This window comes from Bos taurus, chromosome 12 (genome assembly GCF_002263795.3).
Source record: "Bos taurus isolate L1 Dominette 01449 registration number 42190680 breed Hereford chromosome 12, ARS-UCD2.0, whole genome shotgun sequence".
NCBI classification, from domain to species: Eukaryota; Metazoa; Chordata; class Mammalia; order Artiodactyla; family Bovidae; genus Bos; species Bos taurus.
This window is the reverse complement of record NC_037339.1, coordinates 75,797,269-75,816,767: the sequence shown is the minus strand read 5'-3', so window position 1 is coordinate 75,816,767 and position 19,499 is coordinate 75,797,269. Positions and strand designations below refer to the sequence as shown.

Sequence of the window (19,499 nt, the reverse complement as noted above, 5' to 3'; positions counted from 1 at the left end):
TGGCAAGTCGAGCTCGTGCTCTTCATTTTGCAGGTAGGGAAGCAGAGTCCAGAGAGGTTCAGTGGTCCAGACTCACACAGCTGGTTTCGGTTTGACTCAGAAGCAGACAGGATGCTGCTGTTCTCCTTCCGAGTCTTCTAGATGAGCGTTTCTCAGACCTGGTGCACACAGATCACTGGAGTTCTGGTCAGATTTCGGGTTCTGACCCAGGAGGTCTAGAGTGGGGCCTGAGACCCAGCTTTCCTGACCAGCTCCCGGTGGAACCAATGCTGCAGCTCTGCAGAGTTCACACTGGTTCACTGGCAGTACAGCATGTTGCCCGTTGGTTTGATTCTGATTTACTTAAGTAATGTAAAAGATCTGTAGTCATGTACGGATGTGAGAGTTGGACTATAAAGAAGTCTGAGTGCTAAAGAGACTTTAGCGCTTTTGAACTATGCTTTTGAACTATGGTGCTAGGGAAGACTCTTGAGAATCCTTGGACTGCAAGGAAATCAAACCAGTCAATCCTAAAGAAAATCAACCCTGAATATTCATTGGAAGAACTGATGCTGAAGCTGAAGCTCCAGTATCTTGGCCACCTGATGCAAAGAGCCGACTCATTGGAAAAGACCATGATTTTTGGGAAAGACTGAGGGCAGAAGGAGAAGAGGGCATCAGAAGATGAGATGGCTGGATGGCATCATCAATTCAATGGACATGAACTTGGGCAAACTCTGGGAGATGAGGGACAAGGAAGCCTGGTGTGCTTCAGTCCATGGGGTCACAAAGAGTTGGACATGACTTGGTGACTGAACAACAATACCAAAAGACCCTTCACACTTTACTCTGACTGAATCAATTAGACTTTGTAGTGGTAACAGTGCAGTATCCCAGAACAAGAAAATTTGGGGATATTAGGTGTCATCTGCTTTAGCGGTAGGGGTATCATTGATAAAGAGACCTGCCATGCATGCATCTTAGGCCAAAACTAAATCTGCTTCCCTCCGCACTTTAGAGTTAATCCACCCCCCACAGAAACCAAAAGTGATCTTGAGAAAGTGAAAGTAGCGGTAATTTATACCTAGAAACAGAAACGTGGTGTTTGAAAGCCCTGGCCTAACTTAAGTCAGTACCTGTCATGCCTTAATAACAAGCATATACTCCCCAAATCTGGGAAGTCTGCATAGGCCAGTGCACATTAAGAGTTGTGAAAGCTTAGTGTTTTCATTAGTGTCCTCATTTGAACTCCCTTGGCATATATTGGGGCATGAATACCAAGTACTAGTAATTACTGATAACTCAGGGGCTTATACTACATAGCCCTTAGTCATAAAGAAATACAAAAGTCTATGAAATGGCATGCCTGTTGCCTATGAAGTCCAAAGAAAAAACCTACATTTTGGAAACAGTTTTCATTTGATATTCTTTGGAAATCGTGCTAGAGAATATGATGAACAGAATCCTCTGCACTAGAGTGAATCCAGCTGTGTTACGTTTAGATCTGCTTGTCCATGCATCTGATACTACAGGAAGAGGTTGTTCAGTGACTGAGATAATAACTGTAGTTCACAATTCTCCCTTCAGTGGGATACAGTAACTCATAGTTCTACTCTGATGTCTTTAAGGTTGCTCAGAAGGTTCTGAAGAATGCCAAGCAGGCATGCCAAAGACTAGGGCAGTACAGAATGCCATTTGCTTGGGCAGCAAGGTAAGAGGAACATCTTTTTCTTTTTTTTTTTTTTTAGTATTTTGATTGTTTTTTGTGCATGTCACTTTTTAAAGGAGTTGCTTTTTTTTTCTAGGTTTTTTGTTTTAATTGGAGGACAATTGCTTTACAATGTTGTGGTGGTTTCTGCCATGCAACAACGTGAATCAGCTATATGTGTACCTAGTTCCCCTCCCTCTTGAGCCTGCCCACCCTCCGTGTCACCCCTCCAGGTCATCACAGAGCACCAGGCTGAGCTCCCTGTGCTGTGCAGCAGCTTCCCACTAGCTGTGTGTTTTACACAGGGTAGTGCATATATGTCAGTGATACCCTCTCAGTTCGTCCCACCCTCTCCTTCCCCTGCTGTGTCCAGGAGTCTGGAGGAGAACATCCTTTATACTTTTTATATAGGTACAGCTATATGGAGAGACAGACAGACTGACCAACCCATTCTGTTTGTGGTCCAGAAGCAGAAGATTTAAATCTGTAAAACTGAAAACCAAGCAAGCTGCATATCTGAAACATCATTTATTAGAGACCCAGAGAAAGGTGGTGCTGACTGGAGAAGGGTGCTGTCAGCCCTGGCGGCATGGACAGGAGTGTGTGTGGCAGAGCTGGGGCTCCAGGTTCCAGCACGCACCGCCAGCTGGGAAGGGGGTGGCAGCCCGGTCAGTGAGGCCCACAGACCCTCTGTATTTCGAGTCGTAAGCATTTGGCTGTGTGTGTTATTTCCTAAGCGCAGGCCATTTGCTGGTGATATTTTCTATGTAAATTGAGTTAGCTGTGTTCATCGTCATAAATACCTTCCTCGTCTTTCGATAATGAGATTTCTGCTGGCCGTAGCCAGTGGAATGACAATTAGTCTTCACTTAGAAACCAGAGTCCAGCTGTGGATTTATTTTGGTCACTTGGAAACTCAGCTTAGACATGTCATTCTGCTATTTCAGGACGTTGTTTAAGGATGCATCTGGAAACCTTGACAAAAGCGCCAGGTTTTCTGCTCTCTACAAGCAAGACAGCAATAAGCTATCCAACGAAGACATGCTCAAGTTACTTGCAGACTTTCGGAAGTGAGTCTCAAGGCCTTGCCTGTTTCTTCTACATCAGAGAAACAGAAGTTACTGTATAAGATGGGGGTGGGCAGCCCTGTGTCAGAAGTCACTCCCTTGGCTGGTTAGCTTGAACCCCGCACCCTGCCCAAAGTGACCGCGTTTGGGGTGGTTTCGGCTCACAGTCTGGCTTCCTGGGTGGTGCTTGGAGGGTGAAGTTTGCAGGGCCATCAGTGAAAACGTGGTACGAGCAGAGAGCCTATGGCCAGGCAGCTAAGATCACAGGCCTCCACTGGTCCTGAGCACGGGGTGGTTCTCTTGGTGCACCAGGCCTCCCGTAGGAAGGGTTTCCTGGGGAGAGAGTGGTCCAGAAGGTCAGCGAGAGACTGAGAAACCTGGAAATAGGGACCCAGTGCTGTCAAGCGCAGATGCAGTACCATGAGGGAGGCTGCAGTCCTTTTTCGTTACGAATCCGAAGAAATGCCACTGTGTCTTTGAGTGTTTGTCACACTTGAGTTAGGGAAGTAGAGAATTCCTTTTCATTTTTTTTTTAAACCTTGGTGTTGCTTTATTTTCTTTCCTTTTTTTTTTTTACAAAAATTTATCACATGTTGGTGGCTTGGACCCCAGCTTGGATCCAAAGCTATAGTTTCTGCTCCTGTGATTCTCTCAAAAGTCATTTAGCAGTGGACGAGAAACATGTTCTGAAGCTGCCCTAGTGTTTAGAAAATAGCTGTCAAAGCTTATGAGCCACGTTGCCCCTCCCCCTTGTGGTGATCATCAGAGGAGAGAGTCCTAGATTTAGTCAGAAAGTAATCCTGTCAGAGAGATGGTATTGCTGATGTGTGCTCCAAGAAGCATCCGTCTAAAAAGAAGGATGAGATATTTTATATTTATTTGATTTGCTCACGGTTGTGTCTCTTATTTCTGCAGGGGATCTGAAAGCCAAGTATAAAAATAGAACATTTTCTTTAAAATGCAGATCTTCTTTAAATGCTACCATATTGGGTAGTTTAGGTGATAATGCTGTTAGTTTCTGCACGAGGTTTACAGATATATACAAAAGGCTGGTGGAAATGAGAGGAACCCTGAGAAAAAGTGATTCCATTAGTTGGGGTTGGTGAGGGGCAAAGATGACGACATTCATCATACGCTGTAGTCATGTGGGAGCAAGAATTTGGAACCATTAGGGACATCCAGGTTCACATGAACAGAACCGCAAGATATCTTGACCGTGAGATTGCTCAAGACAACAATGATGATGTCTGAGGAATCTTAAAAACAAAAGTTGGGAACTTTTCAAAACTGGGAACAATTCAACCAAATGCTGAATCTGTGAGCCACTGAGCTGTGATGCTTCTTGCCAGTGATCTCAAAGATGTTATTAAACAGGTGGCTTCTGAAGGACCAGGAGGCAACATCCTGTGTTCTGGGAACTAGTCGTCCTAACCAGATTTCTGCCTCTCCTTTTTTACTTGGGTCACTAAGCTGGTTCGACAGAAGAACGTAAAGCATATATTCCAAGATGACCAAGAAATCAGAGAAGTGTGAGAGAGTGAAAAAATGTTCAGTGCTGGAGTAACCAGATGCGAGGAGGGGTGACAGGTGGCTAGTCTCAGTCTGGCAATGGGCTTCTAGGGGTTTGAGAAGGAGCTGCTTCTTGGCAATAGTCTGTGCAGTATCTTCATGAAAGACTTTTATGAGAATGTAAAGTGCTGATGAATGTCTTCGTGACATATGTATTAGGAATATGTTAGAATCTGGATTTAGGAGGGTCTTGATCAACTACAAATGACTCAGTCATAAAAAGGTAAAATTTCATTGGGACAAAAATCAAATCCTGTTTTGATTTCTAAAAACATAACTGTATAAAGACAGGATGGAGAGATATAACAAAATAGTAAAGCATATAAAAAAAGATATAGGGATTTTAGGTGACTGTATATTTAATGTGCCTCACTGGAGTGGTGTGACTGTGTAAAAGTAGTAGAATTTTGGCTGCATCAGTAGAAAGGTATATTGTTCAAACCAGGCAGCTGCTCTACCCAACCTGTTCAGGCCCTGCTGGACCTTACTGATACAGTTCTGGGAGCCATGATATAAATGGGGTGTATTTATGGGAGAGAAATGGCATTGGAGGAAGACCCAAAGGGACTCAGAAGCAAGGACTTTAGGAAGATGTGATAGCTGTCTATTAATGATTTAAAAAGTGTTAGAGAAATTTAACTAGGCTCCTTGATGAGTGAAAGCTTCAGCAAGGTGAATTTTACCAGGCTGTAAGGAAGAGCAGTCTGGGTGTCAAAATGGCTATGTTGAAGGTTTCCTTGTCACTAGGAAGGGCTGAGGGCATGCTTGTCAGGACTGGCACAGAGGACACCCCTGTATTGGATGGAGTCAGACCAAATACAGACACCAGACAATTCACTCAGCACCTTCTTTATATCCAGCATTTCACTAGGCAATGGAGCCTCAGATGGCTTCTGAACTTTCTGATTCCATTTGAGCCAAGAATGTATGTTGAGAATGGAGTGGTTCAGGAAAACCTCCACTGTAACATTTTGTCAATATTCTTATCTGGGCTTGTGGTACCCAGCACAGCAGCCACTAGCCACGTGTGACTTTCTAGTACTTGAAATATAGGTCCTGCTGAGACGAGCTCTAAGCATAAAATACACATCTGGTTTCAAAGAACCAGAACGTACTTTTTATACTTGTTGCATACTGAGATAATATTTTTAATATATTATTGGGTTAAATAAAATATTTTAAAAACTAATTTTACCTGTTTCTTTTTACTCTTTTTAAGTGTAGCTTCTATGAAGTTTAAAATTATTTTTGTGGCTTGCATTGTATTTCTCTAGGAAGTGCTGCTCTAGAATTCAGAGCTAACTAACTTGTTTGACTTTTCTCTTCTCTTACTTGTAGACCTGAGAAGATGGCTAAACTCCCTGTGATTTTGGGCAATCTAGACATTACAATTGATAACGTTTCCTCAGACTTTCCTAGTAAGTGTACATTCTGTGTAATAAACAGACCAGCTTTTGTTTGGTTTTTACTTCAGTTTGTTTGTTTTTAATTTTTTTTTTTTTTAGATTATGTCAACTCATCATACATTCCTACAAAGCAATTTGAAACCTGTACTAAAATGCCGATTACGTTTGAGGTGGAGGAATTTGTACCCTGCATCCCTAAACACACTCAACCTTATACCATCTACAACAACCACCTGTATGTTTATCCTAAGTCCTTGAAATATGACAGTCAAAAGTCTTTTGCCAAGGTGAGTGGCAAAATTGAGTTTTATTTAGTTTTTTAAAATTTGTTTTATTTGTGTGTTTGTTTGTTTTTGGCTGCGCTGGGTCTACATCGCTGCTCGAGGGCTTTCTCGAGCTGTGCACGCCTTGGTCGCTCCGCAGCGCGTGGCCTTTTCCCAACCAGAGAGCGAGCCTGCATCCACTACATTGGCAGGCGGGCTTTAACCACTGGGCACCGAGGACGCCCACGTTTTCTTTTCGATACCAAACTTTCTTAGGTTTTTGGCTTCTCATGTTCTTTCATAAATAGTTGCATACTTTAATCTTTTTTTAAATTCTCTTTTTTATGTAACTGTCACTGCAGGCCAGAAATATTGCTATTTGCATTGAATTCAAAGATTCAGATGAGGAAGACTCTAAGCCTCTAAAGGTTGGTACTTTATGTGTACACGTTTTTCCATTTTAAAAATGCAGTTCCTGATACTGCATAGCTAAAGGGACTTCTTAGCACATTTTAGTTGACACAAACACACAATATGTAACATCACAGACTATAGCCACATACACTGAACCTTACAGAACAGGAATAACTGAGTGCTTGCTCTTAATTGGCAATTTCTGTTTTGTAACACTCTTTAGGGATGGTGTTTTCTTATGCGTATTCAGTTCAGTAAACATGTACCTCGCTTGAAAATGTTGATTCTAGTTGTAATAATAATAGTAGTAGGTTATTGGTGATGTTATTGAGTGCTTACTATATTCCAGGCTCTGCTTGTACAGCCTTATAGATATTAGATTCTTTTAATGCTCCTAACAGTCTTTTGAGTTAGGAACTATTATTATCTGCTTTTTTTTTTTTTTAACATGATGGGACTAATGCTCAGAATTTAAATGAATTGTTCAGGACGATACATTAATGGAACCAGTGTTCAAACCCAGGCAGTCTGGCTCCAGACCCCAAATTCTTCACTCTAACTATGTGGAAGTGACTTTCCCCAAAGGGAAGGAGATAATATGTGAAGAATATAATATAGTTTTTCCCCTCAAGAAATTCATAGTTTAGTGGGAAAGGCAGTCATGGAGGAAAAGCTCCTGACACATAAAAGATACTGAAATGTTTTTTTGGATAAAACCGAATGATTAGTGTAAAACATTGCCAAAAGGACACAGGAAAGAAATGAATCATTTCTTGAAGGAAGCATGAGAGTTTGCTTGTTGTACATGGAAGGGAAGGTTCTTCAGACCGAGGGATTGTGTCAGCAAAGGCATGGTGGTGAAAGTAAGCAGTGAGCTGTTGCTGGTCATGGAGTGGAGTAGGGATAGGGGAGGGCTGGGAGGTGAGCGAGGGGAGTAAGGGGGCTTGTGGGTCTGGAGTCTTGTAAGTAGGAGAAATCCATCAAAGGGGGCTTCATTTATGCTATAGGAATGCTGCTTTCTTTACAACGCATCTGAGTTTAATTTCTTGCTCTATTGACTGAATTCTGGTACCTCCCTTTGCTAATTCTTATTTTAGTGCATTTACGGCAGACCTGGTGGGCCGCTATTCACAGAAAGCGCCTTTGCTGCGGTTTTACACCATCACCAAAACCCAGAATTTTATGATGAGGTAAGTGAGGTTTTCAAGGGAAAACCTAGTTTAACCAGTTTTGAGGAAAACTCTAATTTCTTTGCCTAGCAAAGCAAAATTCAAGAGAAGCTGCATATAACACTGAAGTTACAGTGCTAGAGCTAAATGTTGAAATATTTAGTTTACTTAACTTTTCTAATTATAAGAGCAACACATTTATTAAAAAAAATAAGTTGGAAAGTACAGATAATGCAGAAAAGAAAAAGTCAAAATTCTTCCTGTATCACTACCACAATTAATATTCTCACCTATTTCTCTTCATACTTAAGTATAATTAAACATCTGTTGGACCTGAGAATCTTCCTTATTTTGGGGTGTCCTTATGTAGAATTATACGCTTCCCTGGTGGCTCAGATGGTAAAGAATCTGCCTGCAATGCAGGAGACCCAAGTTCGATCCCTGGACTGGGAAGATCCCCTGGAGAAGGAAATGGCAACCCACTCTAGTATTCTTGCCTGGAGAATTCCATGGACAGGGAAGACTGTCAGGCTACAGTCCATGGGGTCACAAAGAGTCAGACATGACTGAGCGACTAACACACACACATGGAGAATTATAATGGAGTTCACTCAAACTACTATGTGAATCCTGCTTTTAAATAGTCAAACCTGGTTTTTCATTATGGCTTGGCTGTGGTAACAAAATGGCATCTCTCATGTATTTTCCAGTTCTTTCTAGAGTTGAAATACCAACTTTCCTGTTTTGGGTCAGTGAATTTGTTCATTCATGCTACTGTAACAAAATACCACAAACGGGGTGGCTTGTAAAGAGCAGATATTAGTTGCTCATGGTCCTGGAGGCTGGAAGTCCAGGATCAGGGACCAGCCAGCATGGTCAGGTGAGGGCCACCTCCCAGGTCACAGACTTCTCAGTTGTGTCCTCACATGGCAGGAAGGACTGGGGAGCTCGATAGAATCTCTTACAAGAGCATTAATCCCATTCATAAAGGCTCCACCCTCAGGACCTAATTGCCCCCAAAGGCCCCACTTACAACCATCACCTTTGGAGCTAGGATTTCAATTTATGAATTTGTTGGGTGGACACAAACAGTTAGACCATAACAGTGTGTTAAGGATCCATTTCTTCAACAGTCTCAGATCCCTTTAACTGCAGGCGTTAATAAATCAGTTTGGAGACCAAACACACATTTGTGCATGGGTGACATGTTGTTGTTTTGGAATATAAGAAAGATTGTTATTTTTGTCTTCCCTGCAGATTAAAATAGAATTGCCCACCCAGCTACATGAAAAGCACCACTTGCTGTTCACATTCTTCCATGTCAGCTGCGATAATTCAAATAAAGGAAGCACGAAGAAGAAGGACGTCGTTGAAACACAAGGTTTGAATGTCATCATCCCTTTGATTGTTCACAGCTTGTGCATTAGGTTCTTAAATTTCGTTTTGATTCTAAATTTGAGTACTTTCACTGAGGGACTGTTTAGATGAATTAGAGAAGGTAGCATGCCTGGCCCACATGTATACATTTTATAGGACATAGTTTTAGAATGCTCATCCCGTGGAGGCCAACATGCTTTATGACTCTTTTCTGCAGAGGCTATTTTCTGAGTCATCTCAGTTTCTTAGTCATATTGGTATTAGCAGTTCTTAAAGATCAAGCAGTTTAGTAACGTGGCTGTCTGCATCCATTTTCCTACACTTCAGTGATTTTTGTTGTTGTTGTTGTTGTTCTCTGTTTCAACAGTTGGATATTCCTGGCTTCCTCTCCTGAAGGATGGAAGGGTGGTGACTAGTGAGCAGCACATCCCTGTCTCAGCCAATCTCCCGTCTGGCTACCTAGGCTTCCAGGAGCATGGGATGGGCCGGGTATGGGACTTTAAGATCAGTTTACCCCGGTTCCTTCCAAAAGCATGCAATATTTTTGCCAGTCCCAATATTTTGGTTTTAGTTATTCATTTTACAAGTAAACTTAGCCCATTGGAAGGCTTCCATGGTGACTCAGATGGTAAAGAATCAACCTTCAATGTGGGAGACCTGGGTTCGATCCCTGGATTGGGAAGATCCCCTGGAGGAAGGAACGGCTACCCACTCCAGTATTCTTGCCTGGAGAATTCCATGGACAAAGGGGACTGGAAGGGTACAGCCAAAGGAGTTGCAAAGAGTCAGACACAACTAAGTGACTTTCACTAGGCCACTGGAAGGCAGTGCTGGTAATAGTTATCATAATCTAGAATTATAGTTTGGGCATTTTATAAGCCCTGAACTGGCACTGCTTCAGCAGGGAAATGGAAACTTGAGGATGAGATGGAAGTTTGTCTCTGCAAATTAGCCATGCTCAAATAAAAATATGTTCTTATAGCCATGCAAATGATTAGAAATTGTGTTCCAGCTTATTGTAAGTCTAGTAAGCAAATCCCTTATCTACTTCGTAGCCCTTTCTGATACATTTCTGATTCATGAAAGCCTGAGTCTTCTCAGATTTCTCCAATTGGTTTGTTGGTTTTATATTCTTTTTAGCCATCTTAAATTTTATCGACTTCAGTTTTATAACATACTTAGTTAAGATCTGCTCCATTTCATTGTGAATGGCTTTTAATATCTCTGCATTTAAATAGCACTAAATTTGGGCCAATGTTATAGACAGATAGTTAAAATACTCAAAAATAAGGATAAAATCATAATAGTATTCAGTTGTTATGATTGTTATTATTCAGTTACTATTCCTAGTCTGAGAATGAGAAAAGTGGAGGTTTCAGAAATAAAAACAAGCACAAACATGACCAACCGTTTTCAGGTTCTAGGAATACTTACTATCTTATTTATTTTATCTGGTACCTTATGCCATCACTTTCAGAATCCTGAGTTCAAGTTTGGTCAAGTGATTGGTAAAATTGGAACCTTTCCCTCCCAGATGGACAATAATTTATAGAGCTGCAACTATATAGAAAAGATAGTTTAGACAATCTATTAAGACGAGCATTGTACTTGGGAGAAGAAAGTGGGCATGGTTACATGCCTACCATGAGCCAGGCATAAATAACAAGTCAGTGAAGCTGTCTGGCATTCAGTACTTTGTCAGTACACTCAACTGAAGATGCTGTTTGAAGCCAAGGTCACTAATCTGTTGGGATTTTTTTTCCCCTCCATATTTTTTCAGCATTATGGTCCAGAAATTAAATGGGTAGATGGAAGCAAGCCTCTGCTCAAAGTTTCAACTCATCTGGTTTCCACAGTGTACACTCAGGTACATGCTGTTCCATTAAAATTAGCAGTGACAGCTTTGTGAATGAATTTGCATGATTTTCTTGGCAGAATAAAATCATAATTGATATGTTACATAGATATATTTTCACTCTGTAAGTCCTTTTGTAAAGAAAGAAAGTACATATACGGTGCTCTCATGTAATAATATAAATGGATAGTACAAATAACAGTTCTCACGATAAATTTTCCACTTTTGTTGGAGGACCTTTGAAGTCTTTTTTTTAATTTTATTTTTATATGATGTTTCATAGTCTGAATAAAACACGCATGCTGCAGAAGCAAATACCTCTGTGTCCACACAGATATGCTAACAGGCTTTCATTTTCCTTTCTTCTTTTATCTCCGCAGGATCAGCACTTACATAACTTTTTCCAGTACTGTCAGAAAACCGAATCCGGAGCCCAGGCTTTAGGAAGTGAACTTGTAAAATACCTTAAGGTATCAGACGTCTTTCTTAGTAACTCCCTTTTTTCTGTTTGGTGGTGAGTGTTGTTCCCACCCCTGGAAACCTTATAAGGCTGCTCTTCGCCAGATGTTCTCACAGTGATATCGTCTCTAGGGTTTTAGATAGGGGCAAGAAGTAGACTCAGAAATGGTACGACTTCTGAGTATGGGTACGGCAGTCTTCACCCAGCCCCACATATACTTTTCTCAGGCCGGCCTAAAACGTGATTCCACATAGAAAACCAGCCACTTGTAGGCTTTTTCTATGAGTGCTCACTGCACACAGAGCACAGTCCAGGAGCATAAAAGACAGTGACTTCAGTCCCACCGTTAAGTAACTTCTAGTTCATTGTAGGCGACAACGTAACCTTGGTGAATGTGTTCTAGGTGGGAAAAAAAAAAAGAACAACAGAAATAATGCACATAAACTCCTGAGGGCAGGAGGAGAAGGGGATGACAGAGGATGAGATGGTTGGATGACATCCCCAACTCAGTGGACAGGAGCTTGAGCAAACCCTGGAAGATGGTTAAGGACAGGGAAAGCTGGTGTACTGCAGTCCATGGGGCTGCAAAGAGTCGGACACGACCGAGTGACTGCACAACAACAATGCACGTAACCAGCCCTAGCTTTGTGCAGACAGGAGGCTCCTGGGGCGAGCAGGAGGGTTGGTCCAGGGGAGTCTCACCCAGAACATGATTCTAGGGGAGCAATAGCTAAACATGTGTTCTAGGCATTGGGACAAAACAGATGAAGTGTGAGAAGTGGAATTGGTTTGATTTAAGCAAGGAAAATGGAATGGGGATTCTGAAATCCCTGCTTCAAGTCCCCTTTCAGCTATATCATAGGAGCCATGCAACTTGAAGAAGAACCTTTTATTCATTCTCCATTGCTGCTCTTAACAAATTACTGCAGACTTGGTGGCTTTAGCGACTTCATTTTCACTTTCACTTTGGTGGCTTTAAACAACACAAATCTGTTTTCTTGCACGTCTTGTAACTCTGAAGTCTGACATGAGTCTCACTGGGCCACACCCAGGACGTTATTAACAGGGCTGAGTTCCTTTCTGTAAGCTCTGGGAGTTGATCTACTTCCCGGCCTTTTCCAGCTCCTAAAGGATCCTTCATTCCTTGGCTTGTGGCCCCTTCCCACATCTCAAAGCCAGCAATGTTGCATCTCGGAGCATTCTTCCCCTCCACTCTCCTGCTCCCTCTTTGACTTCTAAGGACCCTCGTGATTGCTTTGGGCCCTCCTGGATAATCTAGCAGAGTCTCCCATCTCAAGGCCAGCTAATCTGACTAGCAGCCCTAATTCCCCTTTGCCATATAACATAGTCACAGGTTCTGAGGCTTCGGACATAGACATCTCTGTCCAGTAGGTTGCCACTGTCTCCCTTTGTTTCAATGGGTTTCTTCCATCTGTGTTTGAAGCTGAGTGGAAATTTCTTGGGGTCAGTTTACTTTTAAAATGATAACATGAACCTTGCCATCCCACGCCCGTAGAGCCTGCACGCGATGGAGGGTCACGTGATGATCGCCTTCTTGCCCACCATCCTAAACCAGCTCTTCCGCGTCCTCACCCGAGCAACCCAGGAGGAGGTTGCGGTCAACGTGACACGGTGAGCGAGGTGGAAAGGTGGTCCTTCTTCCCTCTCAGTCTGTCCACATCTGGAGCACAGCCATATGTATCTGGGGTGCCAGTACATGTTGAACATGATATTTAAGAAACTTGTTTTGATTCCATATGTGGGGACCCCATCCAATGCCTCATTTCCTCGTTTCCTGTGGTGCCAGTAGCATCATCATTGTTGTACTGCTACTGTGATAATAATGAAATGTTTCCATTTCCACATTACTATTCATTGCTTTATTCATTCCTGTGGTGTGTAGGGTCATTATTCATGTGGTTGCCCAGTGCCATGAGGAAGGATTGGAGGGCCACTTGAGGTCATATGTTAAGGTATGTAAATTAAACTGCCCCGGTCATTCAGATCTGTGGCTCTCCAACTTTTCTTCTAAGGACCTATTTTATTTTCCTTAAATCTAGTTATTTGAAGATGTATTTTGGATAACACTTAACACCTCTGCTTTCTCTTCTATTCCTGTGTACCTGAATGAGGGGGATGTCCAAAGAGGGGCAGCCATTCATTTATTTCCTTAATTTCATCCTTTCAGCTACATTTCTTTCTTTAAGGGTTTTTTCAAATAATGTGAGCCAAATGATATAGAGGTTTAAAGATGGAAGGTTAGCTCTAGCCACCATCAAATTGGACTATGTAGGAAAGCAAGAGATGACATTAGATAAATGTCAACAAGTTCATCATTTACATACAATATTCAGTGAACACAGTGGCCTTTACTGTTCTGAATAGTACACATGTTCTATTTAGCCTTGAACACCTCTGAATTGTAGTTGTGTATTAGTTTATATTTAAACTAAGTTGGGGTGCTTCAAGGAATCAGTTGCTGCATGTCAGTCATGTGACAACGTTGATTACAGTTTTGGGGAGCTAGTGTTCTGTCCTGGAAGACCCACCAGCTGAGTCAGATGGTTCACGTGTTTTGATGGGTTCCCTGAAGACACCCTGGGCTCCCTCTTCCTGTCACATGACACCCACCCTTCCCACCTTCCGTGTCCACACCTTCCTCTCCCACCCATCAGTGATACCTGGTCCCTGGTCTCCATCCTTGGGAGCCTCTCCAACTCTCAATCCATCTTGGAGAACCAGTGCACTAAAGTATCTTTCCCCTTTCTTCAAAGTATGCATATAAGGCCGAGCCATATATTGCTTCTGAATACAAGACAGTGCACGAAGAGCTGACCAAATCCATGACCACGATTCTCAAGCCTTCTGCCGACTTCCTCACCAGCAACAAACTACTCAAGGTACGTCAGGAGGGCCAGTGTGGCTTTGCGGTGGGCAAATTGAAGAAACTTCAAACTTCCTGGCCTGATCAATTTCACCCTCTTTGTGCTTTTGGAGACAGTCAGCAGCTCCTCAAAGCAGGTAACAGAGATAACTCTTCAGTAGCAACTTTGCTGTTAATGCTTCTGCTCCAAAGCGAGCCACAAGGCATTACTACATTCAGAGTTTCACAGTCATATTCAGACCAGTGGCGGACACTGAGTTAGAGACTGTAGAGGCAAGCGTCTGCAGGTGGGAGTCAGCCGAGAGGAATGGCCTCGTATGAGATCCGGGGCGCCCGTGGCTGGCTGTGCCACGGTAGGTGTAAGCGCCCAGTTTCCCAGTGGGACAGCGCTGTTTACTGCTGGACACGTGGAAGCAGGTGCAGATCTGCCTTGCCCCTCAGGTCCGAACATTCGTCAGGAGGTTCAGCTGTGTTTTCAGGCCATACTTGTTTCACGTCAGTGACCTTACTAAGAGAGTAAATGTCTTGTCTTCTGATTTGTTGTTTTCCTTACTGGATTTTTTTTTTCTTTTTTTTTTTTTTTAGTATTCGTGGTTTTTCTTTGAAGTTTTGATAAAATCCATGGCTCAGCATTTGATAGAGAACTCCAAAGTTAAGGTATGTCACTTCCTCTCAAAGTTCGCCTAGTAGTTCTCAGGGGAAAGTCTCTTTCATTGTAGCCAGCACTTATTAAAGCTCTCTGGGTGCCCGTCCCAGTACTGCTCTAGGGGCTTTCTGAGTAGTAAGGCGTTTTAGCTTTACAACAACCCGACAGGCGGAAGTGCTAGTCTCGCCCCTTGTTTTATGGATGAAGAAGCTAAGACCAGAATGCATGAGTGCCCAGGGCCGTGCTATGGTGCATGGAGGGAGGGGGCTTTGTGACCAGTCTGGCTCCAGAGCCCACGTTCATGGAGCACTGTGTTATTAAAAATCCAAACAGAAGTATGTCTTTTCCTTTGACTAGCTTAGAAGTCTTCACATTTGTGGAAGTAGGAGTAGCAGCTTAAGCATTCATTTAAAATGTAATTACCCGGTGTTTCTGTAATTACCCGGTGTTTCTTAAGTGTCTTGAACGTGGTACATTATTCTCAGGAACTTGGATGGGAAAATCTAATATGACCACACAGCCTTGGTAGCCAATGAGTGGACTCAGAGACACAACTCCATCCCTGCCAGACACCTCCTCCCTGTGGTTCCCAGATGTGTGTGGCTCTCTGGGTCCCAGGCTGTCCCCTGGTCCCTGCTGGTCTCTGCCACAAGATGAACTGACTCTGGACTGACACCACCACTGGCTGTCTGAGGCTCAGTGTAGATACATATTTATAGGATTCCAATGCAGTAAACCCAGGTGGCCATGGGCAGAATTGCTTCTGAGACTCTCTGGGTCCCAGAATTGCTGTGTGATGGGATTCTTGCTGCATCTTAGCTCCGCAGAAGTGGAGTCTCGGGGCATGTGGTTGGGCGCGGTGGGTGCTTGAGCAGGGAGCAGTCGTCTTGGAGCCCAGCAGCCCCTGCAGTGAATGTGGGAAGGATAAGGGGGCCCAAGGGAGGGAGGCTTGAGCTCTGGGCCCCCTGGACCAGGGATCTGGGTGCATAGCAAGCCTGGGGAAGGGCTTGTGGATTTTGTCAGGTGGGAGGGTGTGGTTCCGAACCTAAAGCTGTGCTTTCTGCTATAGAGCCAGTGCTGGAGCCTGAGGAGGTTTCCTTTTTTTTTCCCCCTTTTTAAATCCAATTTTAGTGCACAGGGAGATGCCAGATGGAGGTGGGCCCTGCCTTCCACAGAGTAACGCACCATCTAAATCATGCCAGCACGGCCTGCCAAGGGAAAAATCTAGCAGATTGTCTCCTTGGCAGTATGCAGCTAACTAGGCACACTCACACACGTGTGCGTGCACACACACACACACACCCTCACCATGTTATGTTATACTGCCTTTCTGTTAAAGATGTCATCTCCTATTCAAGACAGCCTCTAGGCCAGTCTTAGTCTGCTGAGACTGCCATCACAAGTACAATACTCCGGGGGCTTGCACAACAGAAACTCATTTCTTTGTGATTCTGGAGGGAAGAGGTCTGAGAGCAAGGTGTCTGTAGGGCTCGTTTCCTCTGAGGTGTCTCTCCTTGGTTTATGGGAGGTCTTCTCCCTGCTTGTCTGCATCCTAATATCCTCCTTGCGTGTCCTGTAAGGTTAAGGCCTATCTTGATGACCTCATTTTATCCTAATTTCCTCTTCGAAGACCCTATCTCCAAAAATACTCCCATTCTGAGGTGGGCTTAGGACTTCAACATCGGGCTTTTGGGGGGTAGTCGGGGAGAGGGACACAATTCAGTTTACAACAAGGCCCTACTGGATTTTCATTATTTTTGTCTTTAAACGGGATCACTTCAGAGACTGGCAACTTGATTATATTTTTTAAAATAGCCAATTTGTTCAGAAGGTATTCGCTGAGCCCTTATTATATGCCAGTCTCAAAGGTTATGCAGTTAAATGCACTGTGGTTCGTGCCCTCATGGAGATCAGGTGGGAAGATGTGCAGTTAGACCACGGGAGCTCTGGTCAAGGAGGTGAGGAACACGTCTGAAACATTTCTGAGAAGTGTATTTAAAATCAAATATCAAATGGCACTAGTGGTAAAGAATCCACCTGCCAGTGCAGGAGAGGTAAGAGACATGGGTTTGATCCCTGAGTCAGGAAGATCCCCTGGAGGAGGAAATGGCAACCCACTCTGGTATTCTTGCTGGGAAACCCCATGGACAGAGGACCCTGGTGGGCTACAGTTCATGGGGTTGCGAAGAGTCAGACACAACTGAGCACACACAGATCAGTGTCGTCTAGCCTAGAACTGTGATCGAAAGTTAATAAAGGATTGTGTGCGTTCTTTTCTCAAGATGCCAAATTAAACCACAGAATTTGGGGGTCAATAGAGACCAAAAAGCCACCTTCTTGTGCAGCTGCCCCCTTATTTCACGAAGGTGGATGGTGGAGGTCTAGACCCATGAAGATCTAGATCCTTGCCCAGGATCACACAGCCTTGCAGAACCAAGAATCCTGCCAAAGTCAGAGTCAGCCCCTCACCAGTGTCCTGCCATTCCCAGCCTATAGCCCAATTCTCTAGCTCCACAGATAAACATTTAGTTTATCCTTTAGGGCTTTACACAGGCCACTCAAGTGCTGCCATGCACAACCTTTTCTGTAAGTTAATTATATCCTGATCTCAAAACAGCATTCGGAGGGTTTTTAGAGGTAGTTTATTTTAAAGCATTCCAGCTTGAAAAGAAACACAGGCATCCAAAAAGAGAATGCTTAACCATAACATGATTTACTATAAAAAGGGATTCTGAACACCTGCTCACCACTCGGGGGAGTCCGACACTGGTCACTTTTAGAGGGGCTCCCCTCCCCCGTGACTTCTGCTTCCGTGTCACCCAAGATACCACCCTTTCCCTAAATCATGCCGCCCTTCCCTGAAACCACACGTTTTAAATTTTTGTAGGTCTTAAAAATTAAAGTAGAGTTGCTTTACAATATTATATACATTACAGGTTGTAATTGTGATTCATAATTTTAAAGGTTATATTCCATCTGTAATTATTATAAAACATTGGCCATATTCCCCTTGTTGTACCATATATCCTTGCAGCTTATTTTACACCTAATAGTTCTTGCCTCTTCTTCCCCTGGCTCTATATTGCCCCTCCCAATTCCCTTTCCCCATGGTAACCACTAGCTAAATCACACCTTGGTCTAGGAACTTCTCTTCAGCTTTTGAAGCCTGCAGTCACTTTGCCTCATATCTTAAGTGATGAGTTGTATATGGTTGCATCAGCTGTTTTAGTGCTTGTCCTGCATCTGTAAAGTTGCATGCCCCAGTCTCCAGCCCCTGTGCTCTGGATTTAGGGAACAAGTTCATATTCACCATTTCTGTACCATTGGTGGTTTCCAGAATCATGGTCAAATCCCCTTAGAGTTTTTCTGTTTTTAGGCTGAAGATTGTCAAAATACTCCAATGTTTATAATCCTGACCTTGACCTTTTTCCTCACTGGTGAGTCTTGTCTTCAGTTGCTGTAAGCAGGCGCACACCTGTCTCATAGGAGCACCTGGGCCATGGTTCACAGAAGAGCTAGACAGTGCTTTCAGTGTCCTTGAAAGTCTGCCACAAACCAGCACTTGGGGTCATAGAGTGTGATGAGCCTCAGTCTTCATTTTCCACTCCCAGTGCTGGCCAGGCCGTTTCATCTGATGCACACATATAGGGAGGGACAGACCTGCACGCTGTCGTGCCGAAGGTGGAGGCAATGTCATGTGTCCACCTTCCCATCCCCAGCCAATCAAACTATGACCCCTTTGCAGAGGAGAGCTGAGCATCAGAGCCTCTCTCTGAACTAGCATCTGAAATGGTCAATTTCCATACCGCTGCAGATGGACCTGCGAAGTTTGGATTGATTACCTGTGACCATTCCAGACTTCAGTGTTCCATAGGTGATGTGCTTAGAATGTATAATAAGTCGTTTTGGGGGGGAAATGCAAAATAGGCCTCACTGTGGCCTCCTGAGGAGTTCCCAACCCCCAGCTCCACCCTGCCTCTAAGGTCAGCGTACTTTAGGTTTTTCTTCCCTGTGGTTTAGTTTTAGCAGCTATAATTTCAGCAGACTCATTTTGAGTTTCCTTCCCTCCCATGTTGACTCAAGCAAATTGTTAGCATTCCACAGGTGCTCCTGCAGGAAGCTGGAAACCTGGCTGGGGACAGGCCGAACCTCTTCCCTTAAGTGTCAGTTGTTTAGCTTTCAGCCATTTTCTGTCTTAATTGAGCAAGAAAAGAGCTTTCATTTGAAGAGTGAAAGAAGGGCAGTGTGGTTCCTGTTCTGAGTGGACTGCCTGGACTTCTCCTGAACGATATGTGAAACTCTGTGCATCTGAGATGGCAGAATGGTTAACAGCCATGCTTCCGTCCACGAGGGTGTGTTTCCAACAGTGTGTGCTCCAGGCAGAGCGTTGAGGAGAGATGCAGGCAGAGTGGAGAGTGCGGCCTCCACCGTGCAGTTGACAGAGTCCTTGGAGAAGGAGAACACGCATTTAGAGGAGAACGTGTGAAGGTGTCCGTGTGAGCTCCAACACAAGAGGACATTCGTGTGATGCTGGAGCTGGAGCTCCACCTGGGCCTTGGAGGCCGCCTCCCTTGTGGGAGGAGAATGGGGGTCCGGCAGAGGAAGGAGCTCATGCCCAGGTACAGGCTCAGGCTGAGGGTAGAGGGAAGAGTGCAAACAGGATTAGCTCAGAGACAGCGATGAGACTGTGGGGGAGCTTTGC

At 43.8% G+C, this 19,499-nt stretch overlaps 1 protein-coding gene across 27 annotated transcripts in view; it reads left to right on the top strand.

Annotated features, from left to right (window-relative positions):
* Positions 1-19,499, top strand: part of DOCK9 (dedicator of cytokinesis 9) — a 323,976-nt gene that overhangs the window by 188,771 nt on the left and 115,706 nt on the right. For all 27 annotated transcript variants that reach the window (XR_009496611.1, XM_059892120.1, XM_059892137.1 and 24 more), the window contains exons 14-27: positions 1,608-1,690; positions 2,635-2,757; positions 5,662-5,741; positions 5,829-6,016; positions 6,355-6,420; positions 7,504-7,596; positions 8,833-8,956; positions 9,320-9,441; positions 10,733-10,819; positions 11,188-11,277; positions 12,784-12,899; positions 13,171-13,240; positions 14,042-14,167; positions 14,737-14,808. Coding sequence is in view for 26 of the 27 variants with exons in the window: in XM_059892120.1 (XP_059748103.1) it covers positions 1,608-1,690; positions 2,635-2,757; positions 5,662-5,741; positions 5,829-6,016; positions 6,355-6,420; positions 7,504-7,596; positions 8,833-8,956; positions 9,320-9,441; positions 10,733-10,819; positions 11,188-11,277; positions 12,784-12,899; positions 13,171-13,240; positions 14,042-14,167; positions 14,737-14,808 (1,440 nt within the window). In the remaining variant the exon portion in view is untranslated. The remainder of the gene's footprint in view (positions 1-1,607; positions 1,691-2,634; positions 2,758-5,661; positions 5,742-5,828; positions 6,017-6,354; positions 6,421-7,503; positions 7,597-8,832; positions 8,957-9,319; positions 9,442-10,732; positions 10,820-11,187; positions 11,278-12,783; positions 12,900-13,170; positions 13,241-14,041; positions 14,168-14,736; positions 14,809-19,499) is intronic.